This window comes from Sorex fumeus, unplaced genomic scaffold, assembly GCF_029834395.1.
Source record: "Sorex fumeus unplaced genomic scaffold, SorFum_2.1 ptg000072l, whole genome shotgun sequence".
Lineage (NCBI taxonomy): Eukaryota > Metazoa > Chordata > Mammalia > Eulipotyphla > Soricidae > Sorex > Sorex fumeus.
In genome coordinates, this window is record NW_026606129.1 from 26,323,023 (window position 1) to 26,342,673 (window position 19,651).

Genomic DNA, 19,651 nt, shown 5'->3' on the forward strand with positions numbered 1-19,651 from the left:
ACACAGTAACAAGAAGTCTCAAAATGGAGACTGGGCCCGCTCAAGCAAATCGATGAACAACAGAAGGACAGTGACGGTGCTGCAGATTTCAGGAGCTGATTTCAGTTTCAAATAATGAATACGACTATTTCGATTACATGGCCCAAGTAATTTGGAAACGTGTTAAATTACCTTATGAGTTTCCAAAAACCTATTTGAAATAGCTTATTTCAGTTCGCAGACATTTAAAGGCGAACACTAACAAACCGTTCTCGCGGATTGAGTTAGTTCTCAGAGTTCCCTTTGTTTTTCCTCCCAGGTAGCGGAAAACTTGATTTGCTCTGGGGTTGGGACAGTTTACTGGCTAATAAAGTGAATGGTTCAATAAGAGTTTTTCGATCTGTAACTGTTACCTCCCACAGTCGCACTTTCTCGCTCTTTGCCCACTGCTGTGCCACTTCAGCATCCACTTGTCTCTGCTCAGATAGGTCAATTTTGTTTCCTAGTACAACAATGGCTACCTGAAAGAACAATAGGTGAGTAAGAGCATACTTTGCCAACAACCTAAGCAAAATAAAGTTGCTTCATCTTAACTCTCACAGTAAGATATAAAATAGTAAGATGTTACAACCTCACTTCTCTCTCCTTACATGTTTTTTGTTAAAATAGATTAATTAAGATAGAGGTTTTGGGGTTGAGGAGTTATGCCCATTGTTAACAGGTGAAATTCGTTATACAGGATTGTCAATGTAAGACTCTCAGTAGCGATGTCAACTCAAATTGTTATGTACGATAGGGTTGAAGGGATTGTATGGCAAGCAAGGTCAAGACCTTTCCCAGGTTCCACATGTGGTCTCCCAAGCACTGTCAGAAATTCAGAAATAAGCCCTGAGCACAGCCTGGTATGCCCCTCAGATAGATATACACAAGTTGTTAAAATATTAATGGTTAAATGGAAATTTTTCAAAAAGCTGGGAAATTTGTGATATACCTTATATGACAACTACTGATACTGAGCATTCTGTACTTTTTGAGACTAAATTCCAAAGGAATAGAAAGATGTAGCTTGTTCACATGACTGCTAATTATAGAGAAATGGTGGGGCGCTGGAGAGAGGACAGCAGGTAAGGGCCTTGCTATGCATGCGGCCGACCCAGGTTTGATCGCATATGGTCCCCCAAACACTGCCAGGAGTAACTCTTGAGCATTGTCATTCAGGGCTGGCCCAAAAACAAACAAAAAGTGCTGAATGCAAGTGGTAAGAATCGGTTGAATGTATAGCCAGAGGTCTGTTTTACATTAAATATATAAGGCAATTTAAATCAGAATCATTCACTACAGACCAGGCACTATTGTTTTTGTTTTGTTCTGAGATCTTTCATTTACTGCCTTGTCTATTCCATCATACTCAACTGACAAAACCCCTATTTAGGGTTTAGGGTTAATTAAAACACAGTGCTTGGAGGGCATATACTGTACCACTGAGTCACATTCTGGGTCCCCAGTTAAATGGAACTCTACCATCACCACATGGCTGGAGAAAACAAATCCCTACTGATGGGTCGAAGTTAATCGTTGTCATAAGGGGGAGGGGGAGTTCACCAGCATTTCCTCCACTCACTGTTACTAGACACTGCCCTACTGCAGTGTCCTCCTCACCTTCTGCCCCACCTTATTCTCAACTGATTTTCAAACTATTTTCAGTAAAAAAACAGCAATTAAGAAAGACATTCCACATGTTTTCCACAGCTAGCCTCCAGTCTGCCAAACCTTGCAAGTCCATGTTTCACAATCTCTAGAACCCCTTGTTTTTAACCTGACATGATTAATTACAATCTAGTAATTAAACCCCCCTCTTTGTTTTTCTCTCTTGAATCCTGTGACCAATAACAAAACATCACCTAAAAATACCTTCTTTTTGCACCGCTTTCCTCCACCCATTTCCACTCCAATTTAGTAAAAACAATGTAGTGTTTGACTAATGTTTCTTAAGATCAGGTAGTAGGAGTCAGACCAATATAGTACAATGGGCAGTGGCTGACCTAGGTTCAATCCCTGGCACTCCATATGGTCTCCTGAGCTTTCCAGGAGTAAGCCTTGAGTATCACCAGACCAAGTGTGGCCCCAAAACAAGAAAAAGATCTGGTTACTTTTCATACTGTACACAAGAATACTACTATCAGCAAATAAAAGATCCTTCGACGACTCCACATCTTTCTATAGGTCTCATGTCAAAGATGTAACCCTTTCGTCTATGGTTCCCTAAAATAGTAAGGAATCAGGAGGCAGCCATGTGACAACATGGAGAAATAACTGAGTTCCAGGTAGGGAAATGAGCAACTGAAGTCTTAATAGGGTAACAGTAAGTAAACCAGTGTCACTAGAGAGGAATAGAAATACATAAAATGGGGCCAGAGCGATGGTACTGTGGATAGGATCTTGCATACGGCCAACCTGGGTTCAATCTCTGGCACCCCATATGGTTCCCTGATCCCTCCAGGAATGATCCCTGAAGGTGTAGGGAAAAAATTTTTTTTTTAAGTAGGCCTGCAGGGTGGAGAGAGTACAGTGGCTATGTGCTTGCCTTGAAGACGGTGGAATTGGGTTCAATCTGTATTATCGTATGGTCCCAGGAGTAATTCCTGGGTGGAGAGCCAGGAGTAAACCCTGAGCACCACTGGATGTGTCCCAAAAACAAAAAGTAGGCCTGGGTCTTGAGCACTACTAAATATAGTCCCTGGGTCCTAGCACCACCAGGTGTGGTACCAAAACAAGAAAAACAAATGTGCTTGGGCCAGATCATTAAGAAAACCACAATAAGGACCTTATTTTTAAATGGCAAGTGGGTAAGATTCAAGTGGGTAAATTTTTTATCAGGGTCGGTAAGGCTGTAGACAAAAGCCCTATTGAGCCAAGAATTCAGAATCATAGGAAAGAGTAACCCCCAAGCAACAGGAAATTAACTATACAGTATTTGAGTGTGCGGTCATTAAACTTAAACTTACTACAGCAAGCAAAGGAAATCTAATGTTGGTCCTGACTTAATTCATGCCCATATTTCTTGGGATAAGAAAAATTTAAAAATTTACTGATGCTCTGAAGATAGTTTAGTGATTCTAACATATAGTGCCTCAAAAAGTCCATATACAATTTAGTATTATAATTCATAGTTGGCATTTAAAACATACCTCTTTTTTATCTTTGAACTTGTCAATTTCTTTCTTTAGGAGCTCCACTCTTTGAAAAGATTCAAGATTATTCACACTGTACACAAGAACAAAGCCATCAGCAAATGAAAAATAATGCTTTGGCAACTCCACACCTTCCTGTAGACCTCTGGTGTCATAAAGATGTAACTGTTCCTTTACTCCCCGATCTGTTTCCACTGACGCCATATACACATCTTCCATTGTTTCACAGTCTTCTATTCCTAGGATTTAAAAAAATGTACTTCTTTTGGATAACTTACTACCAACTGCTGAGTAGTTTCTTTTAGAACTACTCCTGGCTCTGTGCTCAGAGGTCAACCCTGGTGGTGGTTGGCAAACGTGATGCTGGCTATCCATTGGGTCTGGCTGTATACAAGGCAAGTGCCTTAACCCCTGTACTCCCTCTAGCCATGGAACTGGCCCTGTAATTTTTTTATTCATACATATAAAAATCACATTTACATTAACTTCCTTTAAATGAAAGGTAGTATAGTAAGTTAAATTATTTTTAAAATTTATTTGGGAAATGGAGAGATTAGTACAGGGGATATGGTGCTTGCATGTGGCCAGTTGTAACCCTGGCATCACACATGGTCCTCCGGGCACCATCAGAAAGTGATTCTGAGCACAAAGTATAACTCCCCAACCAAAAAATTATTCTGCATAGAAGTAGAACATATTTGGCAAATCAAAAACTATTAAAAGAATCAAAGGACTTAAACACCTGAATTGGAGAAACTGAAGACTAGCTCTACAAAGCACCTGCAACAGGGCTGGGGAAAATACCTCAACAGGCCGGAGCATGTACCCTGCATGCAGGAGATCCAGGTTTGAGTACTGGCACCACATGCTATTCCAAGCACCACCGACTTACCGCAAAAAACAAATAGCACTTGAAACATCTAAGCAACCCATTTTCTGGAGTCAGAGATAGTACAGCCAATAGGATACTTGCCTCGCATGTGCCTGAACTGAGTTTGATCCCCGGCATCACAAATGGTTCCCCAAGCTCACAGGAGTAAAACCTGAGCACTACCAGATGTGGCACAAAAGCAAAACAAAAAACCCAATGTGACCCCATTTTCCTCATCAGAGCTAAACAAAAGGCTTGAGGGGATTCATGGCTCTTTTCTGGAGAATATTCCCAGAGACTGTTTAAGGGACTCAGAAATTTAGGGCTGGGAATATAGCTCAGTAAAACATGTGTTGCATGTGTGAGACCTTGGATCCTTAGCACCTCAAAAAATATTTGAATATTCAGTATGAACCTGAATACAAGATCTTTGCTACTGTACTTTGCTACTGAGCCACATCCGGGCCCTGTTAGGATCTATTAAATTTATTTTGTCATTTTGGGGGTGATACTTGGTACACAGAGCCACTCCTGCCTCTAATCAAGGGCCACTTCGGGTGGGTTCTGTGCCTGATGGAGTATTCATGGTGCTGGGATTCAAACTATCACTGCGGAAGCAGCTACGTGCTAAGCAAGCATCTCAAAACTTTTGTACTATCCTGCCCAGATTTTATTTTTGTGATAAAATGTATGCCTACTAGGCATCTGTATATGTCCAGCAGATAATCCAAGCTAATACCACTAGCCTTTCCTCCACACACCTGTTCCTCCTTGATGATTTCTTCCCTTGATCACCACCCACCTAGGCAGTCTTCAGAGCTTTCTTTAAACAAAGTGTGGGGTGAAGATGATCAAAAATCAGTTGTTCTACTGTTTACCTGCTCAACCCGGCAGCCGAAAACTTCCAGAACTCAATCGCCGCCAAGCTCACGGCCAATCTCCACAGGCTCGGAGGAGCCTCATCCATGAGTGAATCTGCTGAGAAACTTAGGTATGCAGGTTTTGTGATCGAAATCTCCAGGCTTGCACAGTCGGGAATGGGCAACCTCCCCCCCATCTCCCTGTTCTTCTGGGAGCCTGGCAGTCTCGCCCACAAACTGCCTCTGGTGCCATATAAGCTCATTAACAGCCATGATCCAGAGACTCACAAATAAATCTTGAAAGAGAGCAACACGTTGCAGAGATGCCTGCGGACCCCAAAGTCACCATCCAGTTAAAAAATTAACTCCAGCTGTTATCACCCTATTTAAAATTTTAGAATTCCTAGAGCAACATCTCATGCTCTATTCCACTGACGGGGCATAAAGTAGAAGGCAGCCAATCTCAATTAGAAAAAAAAAGGGCATTATGGTTTACAATACAGATACTGAGAGGTTATGTCTTTACCTACTTTCAGCATACAGCGTATCTTTTTAAATTAGTATTTTGTGTTCTTAGGATATCAAGGAGAATTACTGAATGACATGGCATTTTATAATTCTGTGTTTTGAGACATCTCAATACTGCTGTCAAATATTGCAAGGTTGGATCAGTTTACATCCCATGAGCATGAATGTGAGATCCTTTTTTTTTTTTACCATATTTTACCTTTTTTTACCCACCAACATCAGTTGTTTCAGATCTTCTTAAAATTTCACTGTAGGCACCATGGTTTACAAAACTGTTACTAGTAGGCTTTCGTGCATAAAATTTTCCTGCATCACACCCTCCATCAGTGTAGTCTTCTTAATCCAGGCCATTCTCAGTGGTGTGAGTTGGTATCTTATTGTCATTTGATTTGCATTCCCCTGATAAGCAACTATGATGAATACTGTTTTTCATATGCCTACAGGTCATCTGTATGCCTTCTTTAAGGAAGTATCTGTTCAACTTCTCTCCTAATATTTTAAGGTGTCGTTGAGTTTTATGAATACTTTGTGTTTTGGATAAAATGTACAGCACAATTATTTCCCCCAGTTTGCTAGGATATCTGTTTATATTAACCATAGTTTATCTCAGAGCAAAAGCTTTTTAGCTTGACCCAGTCCCATTTTTGTTTTTGCTTTCTTTACCAGTAGAGTTGAATCATAAAATCATCCCTGGAGTCAATATAATGGAGAGATTTGCCTGTGTTTTCTCTGATGGATTCAGATGTAATACCATTGCCTTTAATCCATTTTTAATTAAATTTTGTGTATGGTGTGGAAAAAAAATATATATATATATCAGCACAGAAGCCTCAACCTTTAACATGTTAGTAATCTCTTGTACAAGAGCTGCTTAATGGCTCCAGGGTGAGATGCAACAATCTTCACAAACTTTCCCCTAAGGAAACTTTTTCAATCATTTTTAGCAGATTATTCCATAACAAGCAATACAAAATAAATTATTTACGTCCTGCTTTGGGGGCAGGCTTTGGGGGGTTGGGGTGGAAAAATTTGCAATACGGTGATGGGAAGGTGTAATGATAGTGGGAATACTAAATGTAATAAATTGTGAAAGCCTTTATAGAAATCAAATTTTTTTAAAAAAGAAAAATACTTGCTCAAGTCATTGTCTCCTTCCACAACATTGACATGTTAGAGTTACCTGAACTATTGCAGTTCAGTAAACACTTTATATACTTTACAGACTCTGCTGAATTGTCAATTATTTGGATCTTCTCCCAGTTCTTTCTCTCCTTTCTGCTCCCATTGCCTGGGGTATGGATACAGGTAAGACCCTTTCATAACTCTTTACATCTATTCTTCTTAAAGTTGTATGTCAATCTTGAAAGCCAACCCATAGACATCTTGTAGATCTGAGAACTAAAAAAGTTAACTACATAGAAAGTCCTTAATAAATTTGTTATCTGATTGGAATGAATAAATGAATGAGCAAGCTCATCACTGATGTCCCAATTTTAGTTGTTGTTTGGTTGGGGGGGGGGGGACACACATCCAGTGTTGCTCAAAGATTACTCCTCGTGTTGTGTTCAGGGATTACTACTGGTGGTGCTTGGGAGACAATATGCAGTGCCAGGGATTGAACCCAAGTTGGTCACAAGCAAGGCAAGCCCTATCTGCTGTATTATCTCTCTAGATCTTAATCCCTTTGCCTGAGTGATCCTTTTTTTCTGTTCAAGCATGCACCTGCACCTGCTTTTTTAAATAATCTCCACTAGAATAAAGCTAGTTCTTCCTAAGAATTTATCTCATTTGTAGTCAGCGTGCTTAATAAGAACAACTTTGCATTGCACACCATTCTAGACATGAAAAGCAAGAATTTCTGGCTTTACTTTAAAACATTAATTGCTCTCTACAGTAAACATTTAAAAATCAACTCCTTTGGAGTAGAGTACAAATGCTTCCATGTACAGAAGTTTATTCATTCGTTATGGAGGTGTCTGGAATGAAAAAATTCAATGAAATTTTTTAATACACTCACAAGTCTGTTAATTTGGTGTGGGGCTTTTGGGGAGGGGGGGGGGGGACTGTTGGTTTTTGTTTGAGGCTACTCCCAATACTGCTCAAGGGATCATGCAGTGTCAGACTGAACGTGGCCTCCCAGGCTCCAGCCCTGTCAGTTATCTGGTAACAGGCACTGAATACAGGTTCAAAGCATATACTTCACTACTGAACCACATTCCAGCCCTGTTGATCTATTATATTTATTGATTTTTGTCATTGTGGGGGACATACTTGGCAGTACACAGAGGCCAGCCCTCCTCTGTAATCAAGGGCCACTTCTGGGTCTGGGCCTGAGGGAGCTTATGTGGTGCTGGGACTCAACCCATTACTGTGGCAGCAGCTGTATGCTAAGCAAGCATTTATCCAGCCCAGTGATTCCACTTTTGTGATTAAAATGTTATTTATTATTATTTTTTTAATGCTGAAAAGAAATATCTAAGAAAGAAGCAATGGAATGGTTAAATGAAAATCAGTTCATACAGGCAAATGATATTATGTTCTTCCATAGAGAATTCTTCAGAATTCTTGTTTCTATAATGGAATGTAATTCCAGCTTTTAGATTCCTTACATTTTCTTCACGTAATTTAACAATACCTGAGAGTCTGATCCATGGATTAACCCATCATCTGGGATTTGTTGATGCATATTCATCCCAGATCTATTTTAAAGGTGAACAGATATAAAGACCTTTCATTTAAGTGTACGCAGGTATCAACTTGCCAACATCAAACTCTTGTCCTCCCAGTGGAGAAAAATGCTTCATGTAATATACTGGAAATACAAATTTGTACTATTTGTACCAATGGCAAATATGCATAGGTGCACCAGTTTTACTGTGCATTTTAATTCTCATTTATTCTCAAAATGTATTCAAGATCTACAGCAAAATAATGGCAAGCAAAACAATGGGATCATTGATTCTTCATCAGGTCCAGCCAACTCTTTTCAATGAAAATGGGCTTTCCCATAATAGCAAGGAAATTAGAGGTAACATAGATGTCAACCTTTTTTCCTCTAATATTTTGAGAATGGTTTGATTGTAATAAGTTACTTACACAATAAGTTGTTTGGGAACACAAAATAAAAATTTTTTTTCCAAACTTTTTATTTAGTATTCTGTAGTTGCTTAACACACACTTAAATGGTCTTATTGGGGAGAAGGAAAGGTACTGGGGATTCAGAAAGGCAAAATATGGTCAGCATCCTTTTGCTCTGGGGTGCGGGGTTTACAGGGCATATAGCACTTTCCTTACATAAAGCACTTGATCTCGTATTTTTCAGACCGAGAACATGGGGGATTTCAGCTTACAGACACTGAAATCCTAAAGAACATACCTTAACCACCCTTCAAAATAGAGCTAGCTTGTTTTATTAGGAAGAAGTATTCATTCATCTCTCCATTTTTATGACTAGATGTATGTGGAAGATCTTAGAACTGCTTGCACTATTTACTGGGAGAAATTGGATAGTAAGTGGTCACTTAGGGACACTTGGGAAATCACAACACTAGTAAGTACACAAGTCAAGTCTTAACACATTAAACATTTGCTTGTTTAAAGCAATGTCATAAAAATCAAATAAGATCAAACATTTTTTTTTCACTTTTTCTCCTCACAAGAACATAAAGTTATGGAAGGGAGGAACGTAATAGGAAATTAGAAGAAAAAAAAAAGTAACACTTTCCTTTGAGTAGTCCTTGGGTAGTTATAATAGGTTCCACTTATTTGTTTGTTTCTTCGAACTGGGGATTTTGGTGCAAAGTTTTGTTTTTGTTTTTAATATCTGCTTCTGCATCCCCATCTATCAGATCGGCTTCCTCCACGACCACCACCTCTTGGTGCTCCGCGGCTTGAACTGCTGTAGGAATCACGTGGAGGAGGGTACCCCCTTTCCATAGAAGGGGGTAACCCTCTGTCTTGTCTGCCAACCCGATCACGACCACTTGAGTAGAGATCACTTCGGCTGCTTGAATAACTGTCTCGGCTTCCACCATATCCATCCCGTGAGCTGCTGTAATCATCATAGCGACTGCTTCCACCATAAGACGGCGGTGGCCCTCGCGTAGGTGGAGCACTACGTGAGTTACCATAACTCTCATAGGAATCTCTGTAGGAACCACCACTGGGATGATCTGAATAGTCTCGATCCCGACCGTAGCCATCTCGATCATTATATCCTCTTGATGGATAGTCATCACGTGAACTGGAATGCCCATAATCACGGTAGGTATAATCTCTTGGGGGTGGTGCATAATCTCTGGTATCCCGTGAACTTGGGTAATCTCTGCTCGAGTAGCTGTCTTTAGTAGAATATCCATCATCTCTTGGGGACAAATAAACATCTCTTCGAGACGGTAGGGGCTCCCTTCGAGGTGGGCCTCCATAACTATCTCTTCCACGGGACACAGGAGCTCTCCCTCCCATTCCACTACTGCTTCGAACTGGTCCTGAGGGGGCAGACCTTTTAGGAGGTGGCCCCCCACTTCGTGGTGGTGGTCCTCTTTTCACTGGAAGTGGCCCTCTGGAAGAACTCATACTAAAACTCATGGAATAGCCACCATCATCCATGTACCCTCCGCGTGAGGGTGGCCCCCTTGTTCCTCCACTGCCTCCTCTTCCACCTCTAAGGCCTCTTGGAGGGCCTCTGCTTCGTGGAGGTGGAGGTGGTCCCCGTCTCCCACTTTCAAATGATGGTTTGGTAGCTTGTTCTACCTTGATGGCTTTCCCATCTAAGGACTTCCCATTCATGTCTCTGGCGGCATCCTTAGCATCTGCTGGGCTTTCAAAGGTGACAAAAGCAAATCCTCTTGATTTGTTGGTTTCACGGTCTTTCATCAACAGAACTTCCACTATTCGTCCATATTTGCCAAATACGGCTTCAAGGGCTTTCTCATTTGTTTCAGTATTGAGCCCACCAATAAAAAGTTTTCCCGGACGATCTGCTTCAACCATTTTTACCCCCTGAACAAGAATCGGAGGGAGTGATGATGGTTTCCAAGTTCTTATTAAGTGGCCGATGGGCGCTTCCTAGCAATTCAGCACGAGGGACAGCTGCCTGCTCCGAGACCTAGGAAAGGGAAGTCACCACCAGCACTACTGCGCAACCCAAAGTAAATTATTTTAACTACAAAATGCTATTCCTGGGTCAGTGTGGCTGAATGGCAGAGTGCAAGTACCTGCACCATGAAAAACAATGATACTCCAACTGATGATGAGAAGCCCACTGGAAGGTGCTATAGAAATAAAGTATGCACTCTTTCTGATATACAATAATCCAAAGATTACCGAAAGGCCTTATAACATAGTGGTTTCCAAAGTTATCTAGGGGAACTGAAGTGATAGCACAGCGAGGGGGCAGGGGTGATGGTGTTTGCCTTGCATGCAGCCAGACCTGGGTTCAATCTCTGGGATCCCATATGGTCCCCCAAGCACTGCCAGGAGTAATTCCTGAGTGCAGAGCCATGAGTAACCTCTTCCTAGGTGTGGCCCAACCACCCCTCCCCCTCAAAAATAAGGTGCTTTCCTTGCACGTGGTTGACTCTTGCATGTGGTAGATTCCCCAAGCACTGCTGAAGCAACTCCTGAGCACAGAGCCAGGAGTAGGTCCTTATCACTACCAAATATGACCCCAAAACCAAATTAATTAGCCAAATAATCAATTTTAAAAGTAAATGTTTTCTAGGGTTAGGGAGATGGCTTTATCTTGGGTTCAATCCCTTTTACCACATGGTCACCCTGAACACCACGAGTCACCAGCACAATGCCAGAAATAGCCAAACTGCCCTCCCCCAAATTATCAAAAAGCTGACCAATATGCTGACATTTTTCTATGAATATGGCTCTTACTTTATCTGAAAAGAACAGCAACAACAAAATCCACAGCTGGAGAGATAATACAGCACGTAGGGTACTTGCCTTGCACACAGCTGGCCTGGGTTCAATCCCTGGCACCTCATATGGTCCCTCAAGCCTGCCAGGTGTAATTCCTCAGTGCAAAACCAGGATTAAGCCCTAAGCACTACTGGCTGTGGCACAAAGCAAAAAACAATTAGATTCTGGCTAAAGAGCTCAAACAATGAGCATTTTTTTTGTTGTTGTTCAAATCACTGGGTTCTAGCTTAGGACCACAGAGTCCTCCTGAGCACCACCAGAAGACTCCTAACCACAGAGCCACAAGTAACCCCTGAGCATTTCCAGGTGTAGCCACAAAATCTAAGTAAATAAAAAATAATCAGGCATCATGTTATTCATAATCAGCAATAGAAAACAAATTATCTACAGTTGCCTTCTCAGCAGATCTGAGAATTGGGGTAAAGTCCCAAATAATAATGGTGGCTCTCGTGTCAAAATATTGAATGTAATCAAAGTGGAGAGACAGTAATGTGGAAATCATCTGCCCCACAGGTAGGGGGAAGCTGTGGGATGGAGGGTATACTGGGGTTTTTGGTGGTGGAAAATGGGCACTGGTGAAGGGACAGGTGTTTCCTCATTGTATGCCTGAAACTTAAACCCGAAAGCTTTGTAACTGCTCTCACGGTGATCCAATGCATAAATTTATAAAAAGGAAAAAAAAAACAGGTGGAGTTCATGCCCAATTCAATCAGCCTAGTCAATGGCTGAATAGCAATACTCCTACATTAAAATTACTGAATGTAACCTGCCCACACGGTAGAGTCTGGCAAACTCTCCGTGGCGTACCCAATATGCCAAATACCAGTAACAATGATGGGTCTCATTCTCCTAACCCTGAAAGAGCCTTGAATGTGGCACTTTTTAGAATCTCAGGGTAGGACGAAGGAGACGTTACTGGTGCCTGCTCGAGGCAATCGACAAACAACAGGATAATCGTGATCGGTAATTAAAAAAATAATCAGGAGTTTTCCAGGGCCAGAACAATAGTACAGTGGGTAGGGTGTCTGCCTTGCACATGGCTGACCTGAGTTTGATCCCTGATATCCCATATGTTCTTCTGAGCCCCACTAGGAGTAATCCCTGAGCACAGAGCTAGGAATAAACGAGGTACGGCCAGTATGGCCCAAAACACAAAATAAGTAAATAATAAAGAGTTTTAGGCCAGGGATGTGACTCAGCAGCACAGCACATGGGTTTGATCCCTGGTGCCAACAAAAGAAATAATTATTAAAAGTTATGGTCATAAATGCATGAGGTTATCATTTCATTGTATTCATTCCCAAAGTCAAAGGACCAGGGATTATTCCTCTGATTAAATGATCACTGTCTGGCACACATGTCTTGCTGACTGGTACATGGTTCCCAAGTACATGCTACCCTCATCTCCTTTCTTGGCATGTGTACATTCACACTTTTCCTCTGGGATGCGTACTTTGAGCTCTTTCCACTCTGGAGAAGAAGCCTGTCTTCTCTTTTGAGCATGTAACTTAGCTCTCTTCTTTCCTCTTTACTGCCCAAAAAACTTGTTATAACCCCCCCTCCAAAAAAATCACTACAGAATGCCATTATTTCCAATTCTAAGTTTTTTGTTTCATTACCAGCCTTCTTGCTTTATAATTTACATCCACAAAAAGCTTGTTTCTTCTTTCTTCTACAATGGTTTCCTTTTCAGAATCAAGATTCAATTTCTCTTACATCAAATTTCAAGTGGCTTAACAGAGCAGACAATATTTCCTCCTAATTATTCACAAGATTCTTGCCTGTCATCTCCTCTGGGTGTAGTTACTGGAGGTGTTGGGATACTTATTTGCTATAGTCACATAAGCTTCTTCAGTTTTACCCCTTCCCTTCATTGTTGCAGTATTACTATTACGATGACCAGATTATTCACTTGGTTGTGGTGCTAGTATACTTTAAATGCCCTGTATGCAAGGGATTGACACTTCAGTCTCTCACCAAAGACCACATGTGGGGTGGTGCCAAGATTCTACTGGTGGTCCCATGCTGGTAAGGCAGGTGTTCTTCCACCGAGTTATCCCCAGGCCCATTCACAATTTTACACATTTCCATTTCAGCACTGAAACCAGAGCAGCTGTTAAGCTATTGAGCTTCTCCACACACATCTGATCTGATTCATCATAAATTCTCGCACACTGCCTCTAATGCTTCCTAAGGATTAGGAATACAGAAAGATTTTTGATATTATTTTCAACAGCATCTTAGTGACTCCTTGTTAAGAGGAAAGAGAGGAATTATGTATAATCACTTGTTCATGAGATGAAGAAAATTAACTTTTAATTTTAGATTAGACAAGACTGGGCATGTTTAGGATGGTATGCCTTTAGAGAAGAGTTTGAATTTTGGAACTGGAGATAGTATAGGGACCAAGGTTCTTACCTTACATGACTAACCCCAGTAAAGATTCCTGAAAACACCAGGTTTCCAGAACAACAGAACACAGAGCCAAAAGCAGCCTCTAAGCATCACTGGGTGTGGCCCAAACCTCTCTCACACATAGACACAAAATTATTTAGTTTTGGTGGTTGGAAATCAAACCTAGGGCTACACACCTACGAGGCAAGCATTCTACGGCTGAGCTACATTCCTGGCAATACTGAATTCTTTTTTTGGGGGGGGGAGGGGACTTGGGGTCATACCCAGCAATGCTCAGAACTTACTTCTGGCTCACTGCTTAAAGATTACTCCTGGCAGGGCTCAGGGGACCATCTGGCATGCTTAGGACTAAATCATAGACATGTAAGGTAAGCACCCTATGCTCTGTGCTCTCTAGCTCCTGAATTTAAAATATATATTCGTGTTTTTGGTTTTGAGGTCACACACAGAGGAGCTCGGGGTTTACTCTACACTCAGGGACCACTCCTGATGGTGCTCAGAGGAGCATATGTGGTGATGGAGAGCAAACCAGGCTTGGCAGCATATAAAGAAAGCACCTTAATCTGCTGTGCTCTCTCTCATCAGCCCCAATACTTTCAAATTTAAATAGTAGTGAGATATATGAAAAATAGGCATGATAGGGTTCCAGTAATAAACTTCTCATTTATTTTTGAACCATACCCCATAGTCTTTGGGGTCACTCTTGGCAGTGCTTGGGGGAACCATTTGTGGTACCAGGGATCAAATCTGGGTTAGCTGGCTGCATGCAAAGCAAGTGCCTTACCTTGCTGTGCTTTCTGTGCCATTTTTCAGCAATTTTGTGATTCCTATGTAAATACACAGGAAATCCCCTATGTAACAAAGGAGATGTACTTTTCTCCATTTGTTATCTTCCCAGTTATAACTTACAGCAAACATCCTTACATTTTATGGTTTTTCTCCTGATTCCACCCCACTCTCAATTTCTATTAACTTCTATGGCCCTTTTGGTTCTTCTGGGTTATGCCTCACATTTGTGTAGCATCAGCCATCTTGAAGTCAGCAGAATCAACAAAAGACCCCTAGCAATTCCCACCCCCCTCCAATTAAATAATCATCTTCTTACCAATAGTATGATTCCCGTAAAGGAGCTGCTCCAAAATTGCTGTTTTCCCAACAGACAACAATCCACAAACCACAACCTTGCAGCCCTTCCCCATCTTCTCTCAGGATATCCCTATGAAGAGAATAAAAGGCCTTAAAACTTGCACACTGTTGAAAGAAACTTCTCTTTCTGTGTTTGAATTTACTAAGGAACTTATACACGAGAAGAAACTGTAAGTCTTTAAAATAAAAAAAAAAACAGGACACAGGTCTGGAAGACAGTACAGTGGATAAGGCACTTGCCTCACATACAGCTGACCCTGGTTTGATCTCTGGCACACCCAAGATCCTCTGAGGCCTCCAGGAGTGATTCCTGAGCACAGAGCCAGGAGTACCCACCAGGTGTAGCCCCAAACCTCCACCACCACCAACAACAAAAGCTTTCTCTGTGGCCAAGGGCTACAATTGTTCCATTTTGCTAGCGGCTGAATGGGAAGGGTTGGATGACTTTAGGAAAAAGGGAAAGCTTAGAAATCCTAACTGATTGCATCTCTACAACTTGACCCCCCTCCCAATTTAAAAAAATAAAGGAAATAATCAAGAAACAAAAAGTAAAAAATAAATAACATAAATCCATTTATGTAACCCTTCTGCACAAACCCTTCCAAAGGTCTCTAATCCTGGGAGAACTCGTCTGGTCAGTGTCACCTGGACTGCCTGCAGGGTGCCAATTATCTCCGCATCCCCCACCTTGCATGGATATGGGTCCCCCACTGCCCGGAAATTCACATCCTTCTCTTTTTTATTTCCTTGTCACTTCTCCAAGAGACTCTACAACCACTACAACCACCCCCACAGTCCCGATGCCTGCCCCCCTCCTAACGCCTGTCTGATGTGGCACAGACCTTCACGCTCCTGCCTGCTTCCAAGAAAGCCCCGTTTCTCTCACCGACTCACAACCCATGCCAGGGCACTGCTCGGTGCTCACCAAACACTGGGTGACGTATGAGACGAATCACGTGAGCAAGCTCCCAAGGTAAAGCAGAGATTTTTTTTTTTGGAGAAGGAAAAAAAAAACCACCCAAACCACAAATAATTTCGAAGGCAAATGATTCTTCCTAAACCTTTGTCAGACAGATAACGGATTTAAGAGAGTTCCAATTCGTCGAGTGTACCCAAAAAAATGAAAAGCTGCGCAGACGCAATCGAGCTGATCAACCGCTCCCCAGTCAAGTACGCAACAGAAAAGGCCGACATTTTCTCGGCCTTTCTTCCCGAAACCCTCGTACCTGCCTAACGGGTCTTGGCAAACAAATTACCTCCCTTCTGGTGGGGATTGGGGGGAGAACCCACAATTAAAAAACCGTAGTTCTGACGAAGCGCATCGGAGACCAAATCTGTCCGCAAAAAAGGCACAAAACGGAAAGGCGCCGAGGCCCTCGCGCTCCCTCCCCCCTCCCCCCTCGGGGCTCTTTTCCGGGCAAAAAAACCCTCGGATCTGCCCACCCCACCCCCACCCTCCGCCCCGCGAAATCCCGGCTCCACAAATGCCGCCTCGGGTGGCTGCGCCTGAAGGCGTCGGTCAGCATGGCCCCAGGGCCACCGAACGCCGAGCCCGCGCCCGGGAGGGCAGGGAAGAGGCGGAGGAGGAAGAGGAGGAGGAGAGAAAAGGGAACGCGCCGCCCAGGGGCACCCGCAGCCATTCCTCAGGAACAAAAGCATCCAGCGTGAGGAGGGCGTCCCCTCTCCTCGCGACACAGACCCGTAAAAACCTCTGCCGTCCCAAACCAGCGGCGCGAAGCTGCGAGGCTCCCCCGGCGTCTCGGCCGCTGGAAAGCTGCCTCCACGTTGCCGCCTCCGGAGAGAATCTTTAAGCTGCGCCACCGACTGTCGCCCTTCGCAATGTCGCAGCTCGCGAGACGGAAGCGTCGGGGTGGGGGGGGAGGGAGGAGGCGGAGCAATAAGGGAATCAGTGCTGGCCGAGGGACTCGTGAGGGAACTACAAGTCCCACGAGGCTTAGCGAGCCCGCCGCGGGCCACCGGAAGGAGGCGCGCGGCTCGGGGGAGGGGGGAGGAGCCCAAAAGGGATTGTGGGTAAAAGGCTCTTTCCTTTTCGTTCGGCGGCAGCCATCAGGTGAGCTGTGTGGCGTTGAGTACTGGGAGCATCCGTCGCTAATCTCCCTTCTACTTGGCCATCCAGGTTCTTGAGTCCTGCGGCCATGCAGTGCCTCCTGCCTTCTGTGCGGGGGAGCCGGAGCCTAGGCAGCGCGGGCCGGGCGTGTTCGCTCGCCGGGTAGATAGGCGGAAAATGTGATGGCGGCGAGAATTAGCGCTGGGCCCGGAACGCGCTGGGGAGGAAAAGGCGTAGGCCCGTGCTTCTCTCGAACGTCCCCAATGCGGGTTGGATCGAATAGGCTTTTCCCTCGAGAGAGTCCACGGGTGGTGAAAGCAGCTGTCTGCCGGGGTGGCTGCGGGATCCTTGCAGGCCGGGCCGTGAGCTCCGCCGCCGCCATCCGCCCATCCGCATGTGTGGTTCCCGTCACCGGTCTAGCCAAAATGAGCGCGAGTCCCTGCGCCGCTTTGCTTGGAGGGGTCGGGGTTGGGCCGGCCGTCGCCTACGGTTGCTATGGAGTCATTTTCGAGGAGCGGAGGGCGGCTTAGATGGGCACAGGGCTTGCACTACCACCTTAAATGAATATCTTAAGATAACTTTTTTTATCCGTACAGTAAGCCAACATGGGCGCGTACAAGTACATCCAGGAGCTCTGGAGGAAGAAGCAGTCGGATGTGATGCGATTCCTCCTACGAGTGCGCTGCTGGCAGTACCGCCAGCTCTCGGCGCTGCACCGGGCTCCCCGCCCCACCCGGCCGGATAAGGCGCGCAGGCTGGGCTACAAGGCCAAGCAAGGTGAGCGGACCATGCGCCTCCCTGCCTCTCCTGACCCCCACCCCCCGGCTGACGAGCATCCTTCGCGTGATGTCTAATTTGAGACCCCTGTCCAAATTTTTCCCAGGCTATGTTATTTATCGGATTCGCGTGCGCCGTGGTGGTCGCAAACGCCCAGTGCCGAAGGGTGCGACCTATGGCAAGCCCGTGCATCACGGTGTGAACCAGCTCAAGTTTGCGCGAAGCCTTCAGTCTGTGGCGGAGGTAAGTGGGTTTGGGTTGCGGCAGCAGGGATGGTGGGGGTTCTCCGGGAGAAAGATTTGAAGGGTCGGGGGCTGGAGCAATAGCACAGCGGGTAGGGCGTTGCGGCCAAGCATCCCATGCGGTCCCCTGTGCATCGCCAGGTGTGACCCAAAAAGCCAGAAAAAAAAAAAGGATTTGGAGGGTCCTGTGAACGATCTTGTACACTTAGGTGTTTGAAGGGCAGTCAGCTGTCTTAAGGACATCTCCCTGCGTGTATGGAATCAGTTTCTTCGTTCCCATCAGTAGCTCCTAAGTTAGGCTTGAGTTGCAGCAGCCGTGGTGGTAGGGCGTCTCCTGGAGAATGGTTAGAGTGACTTTCAGGTGGTTGATTTGTAGCTAGAGGCCTGTTTATAAAGTGTCTTAGTGGTTAAGCTGTGCTGTTACCAGATTGGAGAAGGAGACAAAAGTTACAGCATCCTGAGTATTGCTGGGCAAATGCTCTTTGGTGGGGGTGGGGGGAGTATATGCAGCAGTGCTCAGGGTGTATTCTTGTCAGGGAGTGACAAGACCCTTGGCAGTGTCTTAGGACCTCATCTGTGGTGCTGGAGGGTAGAGCTGGGATTAGCTGAGTGCAAAACAAGGCCTTAACCTTCCCCAGACCATCTCTGGCCTGTGAGCAAATTGTAGCATAGTCCGAACAGTAATGAGGAAATGGTTTTCAGTTCCTAGGGGTGTTTATGCTTTTTCAGTCTACTGTTGTACTGGGAGGTACTTGGTGAATGTTTCAGAAGTTAGTATCTAGTCAGAATCCTTGCTTAGCTATTGGCTGCTGTGGGAGGTAGCTGACTTCGGGCTTTTTTCTTCTAGGAACGAGCTGGACGCCACTGTGGGGCTCTGAGAGTCCTGAATTCTTACTGGGTTGGTGAAGATTCCACGTACAAATTCTTTGAGGTTATCCTCATAGATCCATTCCATAAAGCTATCAGAAGAAATCCTGATACCCAGTGGATCACAAAACCAGTGCACAAGCACAGGGAGATGCGAGGGCTGACATCCGCCGGTCGCAAGAGTCGCGGCCTTGGGAAGGGTCACAAGTTCCACCACACCATTGGTGGCTCTCGCCGTGCAGCATGGAGAAGGCGCAATACTCTCCAGCTCCATCGTTACCGCTAATGTAACATTTGTAAAATTCTTACCTAATAAACCACTTAGGAGAGTTCTGTCTGCTTACAGGTGTTCTTTAATTTGTTAACTAAGTCTGCAGATTATTTCCTGAATACATTGTCAAATGATGAACGTTAAAGTGCAATAATGTATGTCTGTTTAAAGTACTGTTTGGTATATTAGGTGTGAAATAAATTATGTAAAAGAAGTGGATTAAGTAGCTCTGTAGGTTTGTTGGTGCATGTGATGGACCATGCAGCTTTATTATGAGATAAGTGCCGGTTTACTCTCAAGTGGCTGATGTGGTTTTGGCTTTTACTCAGTTTTTGCTTGGAAATGTGGAGAATATAAATATGCAAAAGAAAATAGGGTTCATGTAATACTGGATTAGTCAATACTTAAAATTATGTAATACAAATTAAAAGCCACCATTTTTACATAACTGAGTAAACTTGCAAAAGAGTTTTATGAAATAGCTGGTTCAATTTCATGATTCCAG

At 44.0% G+C, this 19,651-nt stretch overlaps 3 protein-coding genes across 4 annotated transcripts; 1 reads left to right on the forward strand and 2 right to left on the reverse strand.

Annotated features, from left to right (window-relative positions):
• Positions 1–90: 90 nt before the first annotated feature.
• Positions 91–14,992, reverse strand: NKIRAS1 (NFKB inhibitor interacting Ras like 1). 2 transcript variants are annotated; one of them, XM_056129594.1, is made up of 3 exons: positions 4,920–5,072; positions 3,168–3,409; positions 91–500 (listed from the first exon to the last, which is right to left on the reverse strand). In XM_056129594.1, exons 2-3 carry the CDS (start codon positions 3,387–3,389, stop codon positions 264–266), a joined length of 459 nt encoding a protein of 152 aa, XP_055985569.1. In that variant the 5' UTR covers positions 3,390–3,409; positions 4,920–5,072; the 3' UTR covers positions 91–263. The 2 variants fall into 2 exon arrangements, with proteins under 2 accessions (XP_055985569.1, XP_055985568.1); XM_056129593.1 differs by lacking the exon at positions 4,920–5,072 and adding an exon at positions 14,881–14,992 and having other exon boundaries at positions 92–500.
• LOC130037681 (RNA-binding motif protein, X chromosome-like) lies at positions 9,171–14,992 on the reverse strand. Its single transcript, XM_056129591.1, has 2 exons — positions 14,881–14,992; positions 9,171–10,536 (listed from the first exon to the last, which is right to left on the reverse strand). Exon 2 carries the CDS (start codon positions 10,419–10,421, stop codon positions 9,246–9,248), a length of 1,176 nt encoding a protein of 391 aa, XP_055985566.1. The 5' UTR covers positions 10,422–10,536; positions 14,881–14,992; the 3' UTR covers positions 9,171–9,245.
• Positions 14,993–16,856: 1,864 nt separating this feature from the next.
• RPL15 (ribosomal protein L15) lies at positions 16,857–19,208 on the forward strand. Its single transcript, XM_056129592.1, has 4 exons — positions 16,857–16,992; positions 17,586–17,766; positions 17,873–18,009; positions 18,856–19,208. The coding sequence occupies exons 2-4, from the start codon at positions 17,595–17,597 to the stop codon at positions 19,159–19,161; spliced, it is 615 nt and encodes a 204-aa protein (XP_055985567.1). The 5' UTR covers positions 16,857–16,992; positions 17,586–17,594; the 3' UTR covers positions 19,162–19,208.
• Positions 19,209–19,651: the final 443 nt, after the last annotated feature.